We start from the raw sequence: 19,244 nt of genomic DNA on the forward strand, positions 1-19,244 counted from the left end.
TTTTTGTGCAAAGTCTTTGTGACTCAACCATCAAAGCTCCTTCCTTTCTCGCTACAATCGACGGCCTGGTCGCACCGAGGCGTCAGGTCGCTCGGCAGAGGTTTGATGTTGGCGAGCAGACGGAAGCTGGCTAATCCAGCCCAGAGCGCTCTCTTCACGGGTCCAGATAGCCCATGCAGAGCCTATCGATTGGTTCTGCCTTTGAGGTGCCCTTCACTATTCATGTCCTCACACTGACCCCGCACCTTTATAACGTCTCCCATCCAAGGTTATGATCGTTAACGAGAACTAATAACGAAATCTAGGCGTGAAAAAAACCATCTTCGTTAATTGAAATAAAAACTAAAAACGAGACTTTACAAAAAATATATAACGAACTGAAATTGTGGAGAGAATGTATTTAGTTTTAGTCTTCGTCAATTTATTTCCTACATAAATCTATAGAGCTCACCAGTCACATGACGTTTCCACCTCCGGAAGAGAATTCCCCATTCATTTTCTCTATAGACATTTATATAACCAGTTTTAAGACTGGAACCAAGCCAACCAGTGACCTACTGAATTGTGAGTGACCATAAAACATTTAGCTTGGAGCAAAAACAAAAAGTAAAAAGGGATTTTTGTGTGTGGAACCAAGCCAAGGGGGAGGACACTGACTAATGCTGAAACTAAAGCTAAGCATTTCCCAAAGAAATACAAACCAAACTAAACACAAAGCAAACCTGCTTTCAAAACTCATTGAAAACTCAACAGAAATTGAAAACAAACAGAAAATAATTGCTTCAATTCACTCAGATTTGCCTTGTAGGGGAAGTTTCCCAATAAGTCCCCCCAAAACAGACCTGTGTGTATCTGAGAAAGCCTCTCAAAGATTTTGTCTGTGGAGTGGAGGTTGACCCATTAGTCTCCCCCGTGTGTGTGTGTGTGTGTGTGTGTGTGTGTGTCTGTGTGTGTGTCCGTGTGTGTGTGTGTGTGCGTGTGTGTGTGTGTGTGTGTGTGTGTGTGTGTGTGTGTGTGTGTGTGTGTGTGTGTGTGTGCGGGCGCGTGCGTGTGTGTGTGTGTGTTGCACAGTCTGACCTGACGAAGCAGCAGAACGGCTTCAAGATCACCCTGAAGACGCTGGAGGACAACCTGCTGTCCCGCCTGTCCTCGGCCTCTGGGGACTTCCTGGGCGACACAGAGCTGGTGGAAAACCTGGAGACGACCAAGCGCACCGCCGCCGAGATCCAGGAGAAGGTCTCTGGAGTGACTTTGTGTCTTTATCATGCAAGAGAGGCTGCTTTCTTAGAGGGGGCACAATTTCATCATTAGTTGATTGATGATGATGATGTGTGTGTGTATGTGTCTGTGTGTGTGTGTGTGTGTGTGTGTGTGTGTGTGTGTGTGTGTGCGTGTGTGTGTGTGTCTATATTATTGTTTGTTTTCAAGAATTTTTTGTCTAAACGTGAACACAAATAAAGGTATTAAAATGTGTGTGTGTGTGTGTGTGTGTGTGTGTGTGTGTGTGTGCGCGCGAGTGTGCGCCCGTGTGCGTGTGTGTGTGTTTTCATCTGTGTTTGCACTGTCTTTACTGTATTAAAATGTGTGTGTGTGTGTGTGTGTGTGTGTGTGTGTGTGTGTGTGTGTGTGTGTGTGTGTGTGTGTGTGTGTGTGTGTGTGTGTGCATGTGTGCGTGCTTGCGTGTGCGTGCGTGTGCGTCTGTGTGTGCGAGTGAGTGTGCGCCCGTGTGTGTGTGTGTGTGTGTGTTTTCATCTGTGTCTGCACTGTCTTTACTGTAGGTAAAAGAAGCCAAAGTGACAGAGGCCAAAATCAATGAGGCTCGGGAGCACTACCGACCGGCGGCGGCGCGGGCTTCCTTATTGTACTTCATAATGAACGACCTCAATAAAATCCACCCCATGTACCAGTTCTCTCTCAAGGTACAGCCGCCATGTTTCCTCCCCCAGTGAGAGCCCTCTGTACGCCCCCGCTCCTCTGTTCCTCTCCTCCTCGCTCCCATTTGCTCCCCGTGTTTTATGCTCTTTGCCCCGCTTTTATTGTGTTTGTGGCTCCCTAACGTGCTTATGTAGAGCCTAATATCTCTCATATTGTCACTCGCCCGGCGCTAAGAGGAGGCCGGCTGAGATATGGTTTGTAATCACGCCCGGCTCCGCAGGTAGCTGCCCCGGCCCACGTTATTTCCCCACATAATCAAATGAACACATTCAGAGTCTATATACCTTTGACCCGCTGAATGAAAGTCAATACATTATAATATGTTATATTATAATATGTGCTGCTTGCGCGGCGCCGCACAGGTGAGAGCGATGTGTGCCTCCGCTAAATTGATAGCATTGGCATTAGACTGCTCAGGCTGGAAATCCATGAGAATTATACTATTTGTACTTGACAGTTTGTGTTGTAAGAGTCCTTCCCAGTACAGTCATGCTCAGTGTAAGGTGTTTACCAGGAAAGGCAGTAATAAAAGTAAATTACAGCTAAATTAGCTAAGTACATACTTGGAAGAACAGGAGTTGAATGAATGAAAATAAATAAATTACTTAAGTAGTAGCTATTTAATGGGTAAATTAATGCAAAGAATAATAAATTAGAAAGTATTTACGGCTGGGCGTCCAGGAAGTGCAGCGGTAGATTCCCTGCCTACCAATACGAGGGTCGCAGGTTCGATCCCCCGTGTTACCTCCGGCTTGGTCGGGCGTCAATAGAGGCACAATTGGCTGCATCTGCGGGTGGGAAGCCGGTGTGGTATGTATCCTGGTTGCTGCACTAGTGCCTCCTCTGGTCGGTCGGGGCACCTGTTCGGGGGGGGGGAGGGGAACTGGGGAAATAGCGTGATCCTCCCACGCGCTACCTCCTGCCTGGTGAAACTCCTCGAATTGGCCAAGTACAATTGGGGAGAAAATGAAGGGGGATTTACGGCTGTAGCTTAGTACATAAATACCTGGAAATCACACCTGAATTATTAAACATACCTAGAGGCTCTGGCATGAGGCCATGTGTCCATATAGCATCTTTTCCTGGCAGTTAAACACTGGCATGCTGGGGAGCGCTGATCCCAGCGCACTTCCAAGTAGCAGGTTGACGGAAAAAAGGAGCGCTCGACACCAGCGCACTTCTGAAAAGTTCTGATATTTTCCGCTGGAAACGCTGGGTGGTGCGGACGCACAAAAATGGCGCTCTGAAAAAAGACGCTGGGTGCAGCGCACTTTCTCTAGACGGACGCAGACGCTCTCTCCTCATACGCTCTCTCCTTATACGCTCTCTCCTCATTGGAAACGACCGAAAAAAGACGCTGGAGCTCAGCAAAATACGCTATGTGGACACACGGCGTAACTCATCGGTTCTAGGGAACTTTCTTCCTATGAATTTAGCTGGTAAATACCATAGGTCAGTGATTCCCAAAGTGTGGGGCGCACCCCCTGGTGGACCGTGGAGGTACTGCTACTACTCAGGAGATATCATCACAGCTAGTTTCATGGTGGCCATCTTGCATCCCATCTTAGTTATGACAAAAACAACACAAGAAATATTGAGACCCATAAAACATTGTATGTTACCAAACATGCTCATAGTTTGGTACAACACCTGGAAGCCATCTTGAAAAATGGCGGCCATCTTGAATTTTTGAGTGGCCAGCGCCCTTTTTCAAAAGAGTGGACCTTGAAGAGTATTTGTGCCACATTTCATGCTTGTATCACAAAGTGAACGATTCTTCTGAAATATGCAATTATCTGCTCCACTATTGTGGGTGTTCTTATCTCCAGGCGTTCAGCGTGGTCTTCCAGAAAGCCGTTGTGAAGGCCGAGCCGGACGAGGCTCTGAAGCAGCGGGTGTCCAACCTGATTGACAGCATCTCCTCCTCGGTCTTCCAGTACACCACCAGAGGACTGTTCGAGTGTGACAAGCTCACCTACATCGCTCAGCTCGTTTTCCAGGTGGGGAAGAAGAATTTTTTGTTTCTCCACTCAAATCCTCGTGGGGTCCCGTGGCCCTGTTTGGATCTGTTTGGATGTAGTCGAGCGGACAAGACATGTATTTCAAAGTGCCCTCCCGTTTGTTGTGCGCCCAGATCCTGCTGATGAATAAAGAGATAGATCCCGCGGAGCTGGACTTCCTCCTGAGGTACCCGGTGCAGCCAGGTGTGACATCACCTGTGGATTTCCTGTCCAACCATTCGTGGGGTGGGATCAAGGTAAGGCAGGCTTATCAAACCTTATTAAAAGAACCGGCTCTGTCAGGTCACCTGGTTTATGTATATATTGAATAGTAGTAGATTGTGAATTCGAGAGGAAATAAACTTAGACATTGAATGAGATCAGGAGCTTGTCTGGTTGTATTTTGTTTTTGTCTGTTTTTGTAGGTATGATATATGTGTATGTTGTGTGTTATGATGTAAGTTGTATGCACTGTCACTATGTCAAGTCTGTTTTTGGGACCCCAGGAAGAATAGCTGCAGCATTGCTGTAGCTAATGGGGATCTAAATAAAACTTGAAAGAGCAGACTTCTGGCACCGTGGTGAACCTGCGGACCTCAGAGATTCCCCCTCTCGTCAGATTGGTTTAGCGGCAAACGAAGCCCACGCACGTTTTTAAGGCTTCGGCGGTCATGATATTCAGTCTGTACTGCCCAGAATATTAACTTAGCCCCAACCCCCTCTGAAGTTTCCGAGTCTGCCTCCTCCCCATCGCCCTGCACCGCACTCAACCCCCATGTTTAAGGCCCCCGCTAATCAAATTCTGTCACTCGATTTCTTATCGCGGCTGGAAGCATAATCAGCTGGAGAGCTTTAAGGGAGGAGAAGATCCTCTGATTGCCTGGCCCTCTTGATGATATTAGCGGGAGCAGGATTCTCCCCTGGCTGACTGAGGCTGCGAGGCTGCCATAGAAAAAGCCAGGCTGCCAGTCTTTGAATTTCTATATTTTGCACACGAATAGAAATGGTAAGTTCTTTTGATATATATGTATATATATATATATATATATATATATATATATATATATATATATATATACATGTATATATACATGTATATATATATATATATATATATATTATGTTATTCAAGCCTCTCTCTTTTTAATAGTTGTCTGTGAGCTTCTGTGAAGCTGCTAGTTCTCATAAACATTCTCAGTGTTATAGCAGTGATGAACCTCGATCTGTGTCTCAAACTGTTAGCCATGTTGGCTCCTTGAATTTGAGGGATTCAGGCCTGGAAAGTCCTTGGAAAGTCCTTGAATTTGATGTTTAAGAAGGAGCGCGCCAGGAACCCTGTGTATAGAAGACAGAGTGAGCGTGTGTGTGTGTGTGTGTGTGTGTGTGTGTGTGTGTAAGTAAGTGAGTGTGTAAGTGAGACTGCACTGCGTGACACCGCTGTTCTCCAGAGATGAGATAAGGTGTCTGTCAGTTGGGGCGGCACAATGAAGCCCCGACCGCTTCTGCAGCGGATGCATATTCAGTAACGACCCCCCGTCCCGCTGTGAAAGAGATGGTGTTTACTCAGCACTTCCTCTTTGAATAAACATCATTTAAATACACGTGAGGACAGATAAGCACTCCCGTCTCTTTTATTTGTCACTTCTTTTTCCCCTCAACTTTTCTCCCTTTGTGGCATTTTTTTCGGCAGCAAACAGCGCCGAGTACCTTTTGTAGTTCGTTCTGAAAAGTTTCTGAAGTTGTGAAAACTTACACCGATAAGAAAAGTAGGCAGGTCCAAAAAGAGATTAAAAAGGTTCTGGGCATTGACTTCATTTTTTCGACCCAGCACTTGTTGTACTGGGTATACCTCCCGACAATGAGATGGATAAAGACTTCATTTATTTATTAAGAATTCAGCTTTTAATAGCGAAAAAGATGATAACAGTCTCCTGATGAAGCTGCAGCCCTCCTGCATAACGCAATGGAGAGAAAGGGTAAAAAATGTCTTTATCATGGAGAAAATCACAACAAAATTACAATTTAAAGTAGACAGGTTTGATGTAAGATGGGCTCATTTAATAGTAAAAGAAAATATTTTAAAAAGTAGGCAGTTTCTCGGCCGACACTGTACCAAATCTTCTGTTCTCTGCCCCCCGCCGGCCGCCAGTCCCTGTGCTCCATGGAGGAGTTCAGGAACCTGGACAGAGACATGGAGGGCTCGGCCAAACGCTGGAAGAAGCTGGTGGAGTCGGAGTGTCCGGAGAAGGAGAAGTTCCCACAGGAGTGGAAGAGCAAGACGTCGCTCCAGCGGCTGTGCATGATGAGAGCCATGAGGCCCGACCGCATGACGTACGCCGTGAGGTGAGAGGTCACGCCCCGGCACTCCCTCACTCCTGCCCTCCTCCAGCACGCCAGGCATCTTAATGAGCCGTACTCTTTGGCCAAAGGGTAGAGGTGATACATGTTAACCTTTGGGCTTCCACTGTCTCTTGACGGGGGGCGTCTGTGCTCGCCGCTCCCCGTTTGTCTCTGTTGCTCAGAAGTAGCAGCAATTACGCGGCTTCACAGCTACAATCAATGGGCCTCATTCATCAAACCAGAATGTCGTCTCAATTAGGAGATAAGCTCTCAACCTCTATCCAGGAGTGTCGTCGTAACAAATGGTATGACAAAAAGCTAAAAAGCGCTATTTGACTCAGAGTGTTGTGAGAGGGATATTTAGGCTTCTAATAGGCCGGTTCCATTGAAAAGTAGACCTGTGTAATGCACCTGTATGTGGTGTGGGTCAGATCTGATCTCAGCTATCAATCATATGTGAGCTAGTCTGTGTCAGCAATTATTGTGCCTGCAAGGCTGTTCAATGCTAAATAGTTTCGATATAAACGAGCAACATGAATAGTTGTCGGAAGTACTAAAAACTGCAGTTCCTCGACGGGACATTGAGGCTGGCTGCAAAAGTGAGTCATTCCCCATTGAGCCCCTGTTAGAATGCCAAGCTTTACAGCAGAAATAAACATGTTTACAGGTTTAAGCTTTTTAGTCTCTAGCTAATTTCACCATTCATGACAACTGTTTATACAGCTAAACTCACCCATTTACAGTCTATGGGCTCTATTTTCCCACAGGCCTTAGGCGCAGAAACTGGCCTTAAACGCAAAAAACGAGCCTTGCGCCTGCCTCGGGAAGATAGCAACATGGTTTTAGGCGACCAAATGCGCTGTAGGCTAAACAGGCGTGGCGCAGTGGCAGAATAGGCCAGAATGGGCGTGTCGGCCTTAAATACCGGCCTAATGATATCTTCCCTCCTGGTGTTAATTTAGCGCTTTGCGCTTTTGAAAACCAGGCCTATTCAGTGCGCCGTGGATATTCCAGGCACAGCTGCTCTGCTCTGTGCCTCTGCTCTCTGCTGTGCCTCTGCTCTGCTGATCTCGCTCTCTATCACAACTACAGCTCTGTCTAGCTAAAAACAACAACAACGCTCTGTCTAGCTAAAAACAACAACTACACTCTGTCTAGCTAAAAACAACAACAACGCTCTGTCTAGCTAAAAACAACAACTACACTCTGTCTAGCTAAAAACAACAACTACACTCTGTCTAGCTAAAAACAACAACTACACTCTGTCTAGCTAAAAACAACAACTACACTCTGTCTAGCTAAAAACAACAACAACGCTCTGTCTAGCTAAAAACAACAACAATAATGATGGCAACGCTCTGTCTAGCTAAAAACAACAACACTCCGTCTAGCTAAAAACAGCAACAATGATGGCAACGCTCTGTCTAGCTAAAAACAACAACAATGCTCTGTGTAGCCAAAAACAACAACGCTCTGTAGCTAAAAACAACAAGCTAAAAACAACAACGCTCTGTCTAGCTAAAAAAAACAACGCTCTGTGTAGCTAAAAACAACAATGCTCTAGCTAAAAACAACAACGCTCTGTCTAGCTAAAAACAACAACGCTCTGTGTAGCTAAAAACAACAATGCTCTAGCTAAAAACAACAACGCTCTGTCTAGCTAAAAACAACAACGCTCTGTGTAGCTAAAAACAACAATGCTCTAGCTAAAAACAACAACGCTCTGTCTAGCTAAAAACAACAACGCTCTGTGTAGCTAAAAACAACAATGCTCTAGCTAAAAACAACAACGCTCTGTCTAGCTAAAAACAACAACGCTCTGTCTAGCTAAAAACAACAACGCTCTGTGTAGCTAAAAACAACAATGCTCTGTCTAGCTAAAAACAACAACGCTCTGTCTAGCTAAAAACAACAACAACAACAATGATGGCAATGCTCTGTCTAGCTAAAAACAACAACAATGATGGCAACGCTCTGTAGCTAAAAACAACAACAACAATGATGGCAACGCTCTGTCTAGCTAAAAACAACAATGCTCTGTCTAGGTAAAAACAACAACAACAACAACAACAATGATGGCAACGGTCACAATGCCAAACTAGAGGCTTCAAAATGGGAGTCCAGAAACCAATTGATGACGGGTGGCTATGTCCATATTTGTATACAGTCTATGCTGACAACAAAGCTGTGCCTCTAGTTCATGTTTCCCTAAAGCTGGCTGTCCATATAATGCACTGTATTACACAAGACACTCCTCAGACACCCCCCTCACCCTTCACCCCCGCAGAGACTTTGTGGAGGAGAAACTGGGCAGCAAGTACGTGATTGGCCGATCGCTGGACTTCGCCGTCTCCTTTGAAGAGTCGGCCCCGGCCACGCCCATGTTCTTCATCCTCTCTCCTGGCGTGGACCCTTTGAAGGACGTGGAGAAACACGGTAATGCCGTTATCTTTAATAAGCCAGAGAAATCCCAGCCTCTTTCTTACAGCATCCTTTCCCCGTGCTGTCGTTTCTTTGTATGGCAGCATCATGTGGGATTTGAGAGAAACAGCCCGTTGAAGTCAAGTGCAGGTTTAACCCGCATGACTCCATACGATTATCAGTCCAAACAGCCGTCCTGCCCAACACATGTGCTATGCAATGATCTGCGCTGATATCGATGCACAGCAGTCTGTGTGTGCTGAGATTGAAGGGATTATACTAAAGGTCACTAATATATGAGACGCCACCACTGGTGTATATTAGGGGCGGCAGGAAATAAATGTCATTGGTTTTATAGTTACATTCCTGTATGAATAATGCAGAACGCACCATTTTTTATTTTTGTCCAAAATGATGCTGAAAGCCAAAGCTATTGTACTGACCTGGAACGGGGCGTCATCACAGCCTGACACTTCTGCATCCATTGCCAAATAGTTGCGTCAGTGAGTATTTGATGTCGGCTCTATGAAATATTCACATTGAAGGGATGGGATCAGTTTTCTGGAACGAAGGGTAATCTTTTTTTTCCGGAGATTTCCAGTTTTTCTGCTTCTACCGAATCCGCATATATTTTCAAAAGCCCATTGCTCTCGAATGCTGTGTTTCTGCATTTGAGTAATTCATCACAATGATTCATGCAGTGTTACCGTTTTTGTTTTATTTGACAGCCTTGGTTTCTCGTCTCTGCCGGATTCATTTGCAAATGACAATATACCATAGATTCATTTCAGTGTCACAATATGGTGCCACTTATGTATTTTTAGATGTGACTGGAAGGTTTGGTTTAAATACAGTAGGCCCTAGAGCTGTGCTCCATAGACACGCCTTCAGTCCTATGTGAACTCCTCCATCCTCTCATCACATATGATAGGAGTGAGCGCTCTCCGTTAGAATTTTCTATGTATCCATGGATTGCAGAAACGTAAAATGACGACATTTTATTCTTGTAGGTAAGCTAGCAGGCTAGCCTGCTAATCTTTCAAGATCATGAATGAAAATACATACTTTGACCAGAGATTCTTCTTTGCTATTCAAGTGTGCCAGAAAGGTATTTTGTGTTTGACATGGTGCTTGTCTGTTTCTTTCAGGAAGGAAGCTTGGTTACACATTTGATAACAAGAACCTCCACAATGTTTCTCTGGGTCAGGGTCAGGAGGTCGTAGCTGAACAAGCTCTCGACTTGGCAGCTAAGGAGGGCCACTGGGTCATACTACAGGTAGCCTACACACACACACACACACACACACACACACACACACACACACACACACACACACACACACACACACACACACACACACACACACACAGAGTGGCAGAGTGTGGGCAGTGGCCTAAAGGTTAGAGAAGTGAGCTTGTGACCAGAATGTCGTTGGTTCAATCCCCAGGACCGGCAGGATAAATCTGGGTTGGGAAAGTGAAAAGCAGCGCTTGACCCTCCCTCATTACCACCACTGAGGTGCCCTTGAGCAAGGCCCTTAACCTAGCCATAGACGTTGGAAGTGTAAATTTGAGTTTCACTTTCACTTCTGAGTATTTCCTTACAACATAAAGACTATGCTTTAGTTATTGTCAGAAATTAGCCTGTGTCTCAAATCAAAATGATCATGGAACAACATTACAATGTTACAATTAAGTTAAATTTCACTTAGCAGAGGCTTTTATCCAAAGCGACGTACAGCTGAGCTTTATACAACACAAGCAATGATCTAGTCAGAAGACAACAACATGAGTAAGTGGACCCCTAGGTGCCACCAGGCAGTGCACAGAGTGCAGAGGATTTTATTTTAATGCGTCATTCATCATCATTCATACAATTAACATTCATGCAAATCTATCATCCCTTTTTCATCCTTCATGCCCATCAAGTGTGAAGGTGTTGGGGAAAGAGCTGCAGGGTATTGAGTCTCTTCTTAAAGATAGAGAGAGACTCAGCAGATCGGATGGAGTTTGGTAAGTCGTTCCACCACCGGGGAACTACAGAGGAGAAGAGTCTAGCTAGTGATTTAGGGCCCTTTAGTGGTATAAGTGCCAGGAGCCTTTCATTGGCAGAGCATAGTGAGCAGGAGGGGGTGTAGATCTGAATGAGGGAGTTCAGGTAGGCAGGTATTTATTTATTTTTCTTCAGATTTCCCCCCCATTTTCTCCCCAATTGTGTCACTGCTCCACCCTCTGCCAATCTGGGGAGAGCCGTAGACTAGCACCATGCTTCCTCCAACACATGCGCAGCTGCCAGCCGCTTCTTTTCACCTGACAGCAGGGCGCTTCACCAGCAGGACATAGCACGTGGGAGGATAACGCTATTCCCACCAGTGCCCTTCCGCCCCGAACAGGCGCCCTGACCGATGCTAGTGCAGCGACCAGGACACATACTCCCAATCCGGCTTCCCACCCTCAGGCACAGCCAATCGTGCATGTATGGATGCCCGACCAAGCCAGAGGTAACACGTGGATATGAACCTGCGACCCTCGTGTTGGTAGGCAGGGAAACTACACTACACTACCCGGACACCCCTCTGCATGTGTGGTTTAACCCGGACTGCTGCTCAACAGTCATACAGTCAGTCAGTCAGTCAGACAGACAGACATACAGGCAGTCAGTGAGTCAGTCAGTCAGTCAGTCAGTCAGTCAGTAAGCACCTGAGACATTTCTTGGCCAGCCCGTTCCGGGACCGGCAAAAATCGTAGATACAAGAATGATATGAGGAAAGATACATCCTTCACTATACTGTCCAGACCTTAGCATGCAGCCTGCGTCCATAGCGTCTTCCGTGCCTTTCCAAATGTCAGTGAACAACACATACAAACTCACACTCCCACCTACACACACACACACACACACAGACGCACGCGTGCACAAACGCACACGGACACACACACACACTTTTCTATTCAGGAGTGCTTCAGGTGGCATTTCCTTTGTGGTAGTGGTGTTTATGATCACATTGTTTTTCCACTGCATATTTGATATGCGGCTGTTTCCTTCCCTCCCCGCATTTGTCCGCATGGAAAAACGGAATTAAATTTTCTGCAGAAAAAGAAGTAGCGAGGCATTATACAGTACAATACAGTATGTACAGCCTTGGTGTCTGTTCTCCTCTTATCTGGAGGGCAGGGCTGGCGTTTGCATTTAAAGTGAAAACCTTTGTAGAATTCTAATGGGGAACTATCAACAGATATGAGCTGCATACCGAGGCACTGAGGGACACCCGTTTCTTTTCATTCACGCAGCTGATAGATGATATATATATATATATATATATATATACATATATATGTATGTATGTATGTATGTATATATTTATATATATATATATGTGTGTATATGTGTATATATATATATGTATATATGTATATATATATATATATATATATATATATATATATATATATATATATATATATACTGTATGTGTATATATGTATATGTATATATATATATACATATACACATACGGATGCGGATGAATTTACAACATGTGATTAGACTTGAGCCCGACTACGCGTGCATTATACAGTTTTAATGCACACCTGCTGGCCAATCAGAAACAAGTATTCACCCAGACCATGGTATAAATATATATATATATATATATATATATCAGACCCAGACCCTGGATTGCACAGACAACCAGTTGTTTAATTACCTTTGCATAAGAGTGCTGATCGATAGGCTTAAGAAGGGCTCATCCCCCTGGCAACCAACCTCCCACTCGCTTTAGCATCGCTGTCTGTCTGTCTGCCCACTGAGAGTCCACCCCCGCGGCCCCGGCCAGGGAGGGGGGGGGGGTATCATGTTCTCCTTTCTCTCCTCCTTTTTACCAATGCTATTCATCTTCCCTGATCTGTCCCTCTCAACCTGCCTGATCTGTCCCTCTCACCCTGCCTGATCTGTCCCTCTTACCCTGCCTGATCTGTCCCTCTTACCCTGCCTGATCTGTCCCTCTCACCCTGCCTGATCTGTCCCTCTTACCCTGCCTGATCTGTCCCTCTTACCCTGCCTGATCTGTCCCTCTCAACATGCCTGATCTGTCCCTCTTACCCTGCCTGATCTGTCCCTCTCAACATGCCTGATCTGTCCCTCTCACCCTGCCTGATCTGTCCCTCTTACCCTGCCTGATCTGTCCCTCTCACCCTGCCTGATCTGTCCCTCTCACCCTGCCTGATCTGTCCCTCTCACCCTGCCTGATCTGTCCCTCTTACCCTGCCTGATCTGTCCCTCTTACCCTGCCTGATCTGTCCCTCTCAACATGCCTGATTTGTCCCTCTCAACATGCCTGCGTCCAAAACTCAACCCCCTCCCCCCGTTTCGCATTATTTTCTCGCCTCACTCTCCTATCAATCCTCCCATCCCACCTCCCCCCCCCCCTTTTCTCACAGTCCACCTCCGCTCCATCAGCGGAGGGGGTGGGGGTTGGCTGGGTCAATGGCGGGTTCCCCTCCTGCGAAGGGTAATTATGCTGCAGAACAGCAGCTGTACTTCTGATGGGCCCGGGAGACAGAGATGCAGAAACACTGAGAGCAGCCCACCGGGAGGGAGGGGGCGCTAAGCGGGAGATGGAGAGGCAATCAATCGGGCAGATTGGAGTTGAATATCTCACATGGGCCGGGCTCTGGGAATGGACTGGCCTGAACCAGCCGGGCCTGAACCAGCCGGGCCTCTCTGTCTGTGTGCATTCAAGCCAGCCCCATTCTGCAGAGAGAGACACCAGGCGGTGAGACTGGTTCTCTCCTTCCTTCACTTTGTAAGGAAGAGTGAGCTAGCTTTGGTCATCTATTGAAAGTTAAATGATTAATGGGGGCCCCTCTCTTTTTCTGCTCTTACATTGCGTCCTCAATTGAGTTGGACAAGATTCATTTTAACTATTGATGCAGAGCTAACTCTGAAACGTGATGAATAGGAAAAAGCAAGAGAATTGCAGCTACATTGAGAAATATCAATATTGTGAACATCACCCTTCTGACGTAATAACTAATAAGATCTAACGAGCATTGAATCATACTATTTTATACCTTAATATTGAACGATTTGACACTTTCATCCTTCTATCATTATATCGTTTTTCAGGCCTTTTTTTATTGTCCAATTCATGGTGCACTTTCTTTTACAGTGATGGAAAGAGGATAGTTAATTTTTCTCTTTGAAACACCAGTTACTTTTGATAGCCGTTGTGAAATGAAATATGAAATAAAGGCCTTAAAAACCTATAACACGCACGCACCTCTAGCATAGCCAGAAAAATAGTCTCGCTTGCCAGACGTTTCACGCTGTACCAGCGCAGGAGAGAGTCTGGCTGCTCTTATTCTCACTCTGGGCTAGCAGGGGAAAATGCACTGTTATCTTTGCAACCATCCACCGAAAGTACCAAGCAGGCCTGATTTATTGCACAATCCAGATCTTCGTCAAAACTTGCCATTTTCAGTGTGTAAGTTGCTAGCTAGCGTCATTGTTGTTGTTCCACAGCAGAGGAGGCATTTGAGAGCGACACGCAGGAAGCGGAAAGGGATTTCCCTTCACTCTGACTGAAATGGTTGGAGCCAATGGTAGAGCTTCTCCCCGGAGCCTGCTTCCTGTCAGACTACCAGAAACACCCAATGGGTGTGCCCCAGAAAAACTGCTTGTGCCACATTTAATCTTCTCTACAACATAGTGTAGGCTAGACTGTGTGTGTGTGTGTGTGTGTGTGTGTGTGTGTGTGTGTGTGTGTGTGTGTGTGTGTGTGTGTGTGTGTGTGTGTGTGTGTGTGTGTGTGTGTGTGTGTGAAAATGAAACATCGCATCGGCCGAACATCTCTACCGATATGACACGGCGATAAAATGACACTTTAATTATGCCCAACTGCTCCGTGCTTGAGTTGGATATCGGCATAAAATCCAATATCGTGCAGCCATCATATAGCATAGGCTATACTGTGCGTGTGTGTGTCCATGTGTCTGTGAGTGTGCGTGTGCATGTGTGCATGTGTGTGTGTGTGCGTGTGCGTGTGTGTGTGAGTGTGGGTGTGACAGGCAGTTGGATGTGCCATTGTGCTTCCCCTCAGGTTGTGTTTGATAGCAATGCATCAAAGAGCTTGCTGCCTGTGGTGTTCTTCTAATGGCTTTTAGATTCCAGTTTGATATTATTATGTAAATAGATGACTCTTTGATGTAGTATCAGCATCATCATCGCTGGGGCTGGAAGGCCCTTATCAAGACGATCGGTTGAGGGAACAAAAAATGTTGCACCTGAAAGTTAATTAAAATGCCACAAAATAGTAGCTGCTCCTCTTTGCTGTCTTGTTTGTTTGTCAGTCCGGTGGTCTCTCTCTCTCTCTCTCTCTCTCTCTCTCTCTCTCTCCCTCTCTCTCTCCCAGCCAGAGGATGGATGGTTTCATTACAGTGACAGGTTCTGAGGCAGTCTCTCTCACTTGGTCTGTTTGCTCCCTTTATTGCCAAACTCTTTCCATGCCAGGAGGAAGGTTTGTAGTCTGGGCTGATGAAAAGGCGCTTGAATTTAGACTTTTAATTTCTATACCGTTCATTTATTCTCGAAGGCGTCAACCGACAAACTAACTTCTCCCCTTCGCAGCTTCCAGCTCTTAACCGCTCTCCTCGCTCTCGCACAACACTCACCAACCGCAAACGCTTTTGGGGTCTTTTCTCCTTTTCTCCTCCTTTTTTTTCCTCCAGCTGATGTTATTTTCCCTGTCTTGTCGTGTCCTGTCCTGTCCTGTCGTGTCATGTCGTGTCGTGTCCTGTCCTGTCGTGTCATGTCGTGTCGTGTCGTGTCCTGTCCTGTCCTGTCATGTCCTGTCATGTCCTGTTGTGTTCTGTCCTGTCCTGTCCTATCATGTCCTGTCATCTCCTGTTGTGTCCTGTCATGTCGTGTTGTGTCGTGTTCTGTCCTGTCCTGTCCTGTCCTATCATGTCCTGTCATGTCCTGCCGTGTCCTGTCGTGTCCTGTCATGTCCTGTTGTGTCCTGTCCTATCATGTCCTGTCATGTCCTGTCGTGTCCTGTCATGTTCTGTCATGTCATGTCCTGTCATGCCCTGTCCTGTCCTGTCCTGTCGTGTCCCTTCATGTCATGTCCTGTCATGTCCTATCATGTCCTCTCGTGCCCTGTCGTGTCATGTTCTGCTGTGTCCTGTCATGTCATGTCCTGCTGTGTCCTGTCATGTCATGTCCTGTCATGGCATGTCCTGTCGTGTCGTGTCATGTCCTGTCCTGGCATGTCCTGTCATGTCATGTCCTGATGTGTCCTGTCATGTCCTGTCATGTCCTGTCATGGCATGTCCTGTCGTGTCGTGTCATGTCATGTCCTGTCGTGTCGTGTCATGTCCTGTTGTGTCATGTCCTGCTGTGTCCTGTCCTGTCCTGTCATGTCATGTCCTGTCATGGCATGTCCTGTCGTGTCGTGTCATGTCATGTCCTGTCGTGTCATGTCCTGCTGTGTCATGTCATGTCCTGTCGTGTCCTGCCGTGTCCTGTCCTGTCATGTCCTGTCGTTTGTTAAGAGAGATAACTTCAACTATCATAAGGAGAATTAAATATGGAGAGCAAAGGGAAATGAGAAAGTAAAGAGTCTTATGAATTAATGAGTGGAGTTATTAGTGTTGTAATTAGATTGAGGGAATGAGCAGTGTTGCATGCTGGGATGTGAGGGGCTTGGCTGACTCCTTATCATTCACAGGATATCCTGTGTCAGGACAGTTGAGATGGAAAATTGAGCTCATCCAAGCTTGTACAGTACAAGTGAGCTCTGCTGCCCGCGCTGTCCTGACAGATGAATATGCAGAAATGTTGAGCGGGAGAACTGCCGCTTACTCACAATGTCAGCAAGTTGGAAATGTGTTACAAGCGCTATTCACCTTACTGTATTATTAGGCTATAATATGGAGCTATTATAACCCAGACATCCAAAGGTCAATGTTGCTCTACTATTATACGTTTAGATTAGACCTTCTAACGGTTAGAAGGTCTAATCTTGAGCTCCACCACCAGCGTTGCTGTTGCATTGTGTTGCCATCAGCGTTGCGGCAATTAGATGTTTTTCAGGGTGCGTGACGTTGTGGGTCGGGATATTTATCTTTATTTTTCTTATCTTTTTATTCAACGTTGTTTTTGTTTTTTGCTTGGATGGAACCATCGGACACAATTCAGCACGAACACAGCGTGACCAGTGGAGGGTCTTTCAGTGCTTTTAAAGGAATCATTCGTTCACTGGCTGATGGTCGAGAGCTGTGGTGAAGCAGTGCCGTTAGTTTGACCCAACAACTCATCTGTCCACAAACAAGACCTTCGTTGCATCCACGTTTGCCTTCCTCGTGTCTTTTACTTGCATCTTAGTCCCTCCCACCGAGGAAACCATGCAAGGAGAGAGGAAACAAGGACATCTGTATTTGTGCTGTAGAGAATGAGACGTCCTTTCCTCTGATGTTTCACGTGAAGTGATGTCCATGTCTGATGACAGTGGCAGCAGATCACAGTTAAAACGTTTTTGTTCCCCCCTACAGCTTCAACGGGATGTGGATGAACTAACCGTAATTTAGGTCCCCCATGTTCTTGCGTTAACATATCAGTATCATATGATGGGCACCTAACACTTGTGCTGTTCCTCTCGCCATCTCGTTCATATGAGCAATTAAGTGGAGTAATTAAAGGAAGGCTTTGTCAATTTTCAACTTGCTTTGTAGCATTATAATGTATGTATGTATATATGTATGTCTATGTGTATATATGTTAGTCTGGGTAAACCCAGCCTCCACGTGACCTCTATCTATGTGATAGCACATACTGTAGATAGAGGTCACGTGGAGGCTGGGTTTACCCAGGCTATGTATATCCTCCCTCATAGCTCCTCAGAGATCTCTCCTCGCTCCTCGAGCAGGATAAGAGCTTTTGGCTGGCTTTCTAAATGGCGGACCAGAACAACTTCCAGCTCACGCGAGTTGCGAGCATTATCAGATAAGAGAAATTGGATGTACCCCCTTTGTCTTTCTTAACCCTGTCCTTACTGATCCGGTTTATTCTGTGGGGGTGTTCCTCTCCCTGTAGAACATCCACTTGGTGGCTCGCTGGCTGGGCACCCTGGAGAAACGTCTGGAGCAGCATGGGGAGGGTAGCCATGAGAGCTTCCGGGTGTTCGTCAGCGCCGAGCCCTCTTCCACCCCGGAGGGACACATCATCCCACAGGGCATCCTGGAGAACTCCATCAAGATCACCAACGAGCCACCCACCGGCATGCACGCCAACCTGCACAAGGCCCTGGACAACTTCAACCAGGTAACCCATAGGACATAAATGCTACATTAACTGTTGATAGCCATCAAGGTCATCTAACTTAACAGTACACCCACACAATACATTTCACACAAGCACTTCTGGGCCTGTATGCACAAATTTTATGGAATTATAGTAGAAGAAGAGTCAATCTGACAAATTGAAGCTTTATTAAAAGTATTTTTTTCTAACAGGTCCCTCAGTATTTAATTATAATTTAGATGAGTTTGTGTGTAGTGTATAGTTCGGGTTGTGTTTGTAGGCATCAATTTGGCCTGAATTTTTGGTCTGAAATTCGCTCTGCGCTGCGGCACTTTACCTGGGCTAAGCCCCCAATGTCTTCGGACCCTAGAAATGTCCCTGAGTGCGAGTGCAGGAAATCTGTCCAAGCAGAAAACTTTTGAGTGTGAGCGTACAGTTTGAGGACAAGCAATTTAAGCACACACGGGGGCTATTTGTGTCCAACAGTCCAAAATCTGAACGTGATCAAGCTCTCAAATTGCTTGAACGACCTCTTGCATTTAGATAGGCAAATACTTCCATACGATTTAAGCATTTGAGAGCAACACTTCACTTTGAAACTTTGTTATTACACTTTGCTATTATTCCTTCCAAAGGACCCATTTCTCTCGTCTGCCATGAGGGGCAGTTGAGATATTGCATGCCAATTTTCTCTGGAGATGTCTCATCCAGTTGCCAATTTGCGGCACTGTAGCAGCCAGCAGATCGGAAGAGTCACCTTTCACTCACCCCAGGATTGCCTGTGACCCGCGGAGGACAGAGGTGTAAAAATCATACACACTAACGTCAAAACGTGTGGGTTGTTTGATTCTGCCGGGGGAGTGGGGGAGAAGACGCCATTATCCAAGGATGAAGATCACAACAAAGTCTATTTGCTACTTTCTTTGTGAGCGAAATTGGGAAACGGCCACACAATATCAAGCTTTAGGGCTCTTATACCTGCTTTTTCCTGCATAGAGGCATTTTTGGTGCATCTTCCCCCCAAAGGCCAAAGCCCCTCACAAAGGCCTGACTTAAAATCAAGCATTTTTACTGTATCATTTTAGAGAAGTTAAAGTCCCACATTTGTACGTTCAAATGGCTTCCTTTCTTAAACGTGGGGTGCTGTAAAAACACATTGTTCACTAAGTTCTGACAACAACTGATTTGAGATCAAGACAACTCTGACTACACACCAAGTCAAAATTAATTTTTGTTTGTTTTTTGTT

The 19,244-nt window shown here is 45.9% G+C and overlaps 1 protein-coding gene across 2 annotated transcripts in view; it reads left to right on the plus strand.

Moving 5' to 3' along the window:
- Nucleotides 1–19,244, plus strand: part of dnah9 (dynein, axonemal, heavy chain 9) — a gene marked incomplete at both ends in the record, with an annotated part of 165,710 nt that overhangs the window by 126,093 nt on the left and 20,373 nt on the right. For both annotated transcript variants that reach the window (XM_083635122.1, XM_083635123.1), the window contains 8 exons: nucleotides 1,072–1,236; nucleotides 1,779–1,919; nucleotides 3,765–3,935; nucleotides 4,070–4,192; nucleotides 6,085–6,278; nucleotides 8,563–8,711; nucleotides 9,845–9,972; nucleotides 17,791–18,018. In XM_083635122.1, the coding sequence (XP_083491248.1) occupies nucleotides 1,072–1,236; nucleotides 1,779–1,919; nucleotides 3,765–3,935; nucleotides 4,070–4,192; nucleotides 6,085–6,278; nucleotides 8,563–8,711; nucleotides 9,845–9,972; nucleotides 17,791–18,018 (1,299 nt within the window). The remainder of the gene's footprint in view (nucleotides 1–1,071; nucleotides 1,237–1,778; nucleotides 1,920–3,764; nucleotides 3,936–4,069; nucleotides 4,193–6,084; nucleotides 6,279–8,562; nucleotides 8,712–9,844; nucleotides 9,973–17,790; nucleotides 18,019–19,244) is intronic.

The sequence above is a fragment of the Poromitra crassiceps genome (assembly GCF_964638095.1).
Source record: "Poromitra crassiceps genome assembly, chromosome: 4".
In the NCBI taxonomy this organism is placed as follows: domain Eukaryota; kingdom Metazoa; phylum Chordata; class Actinopteri; order Beryciformes; family Melamphaidae; genus Poromitra; species Poromitra crassiceps.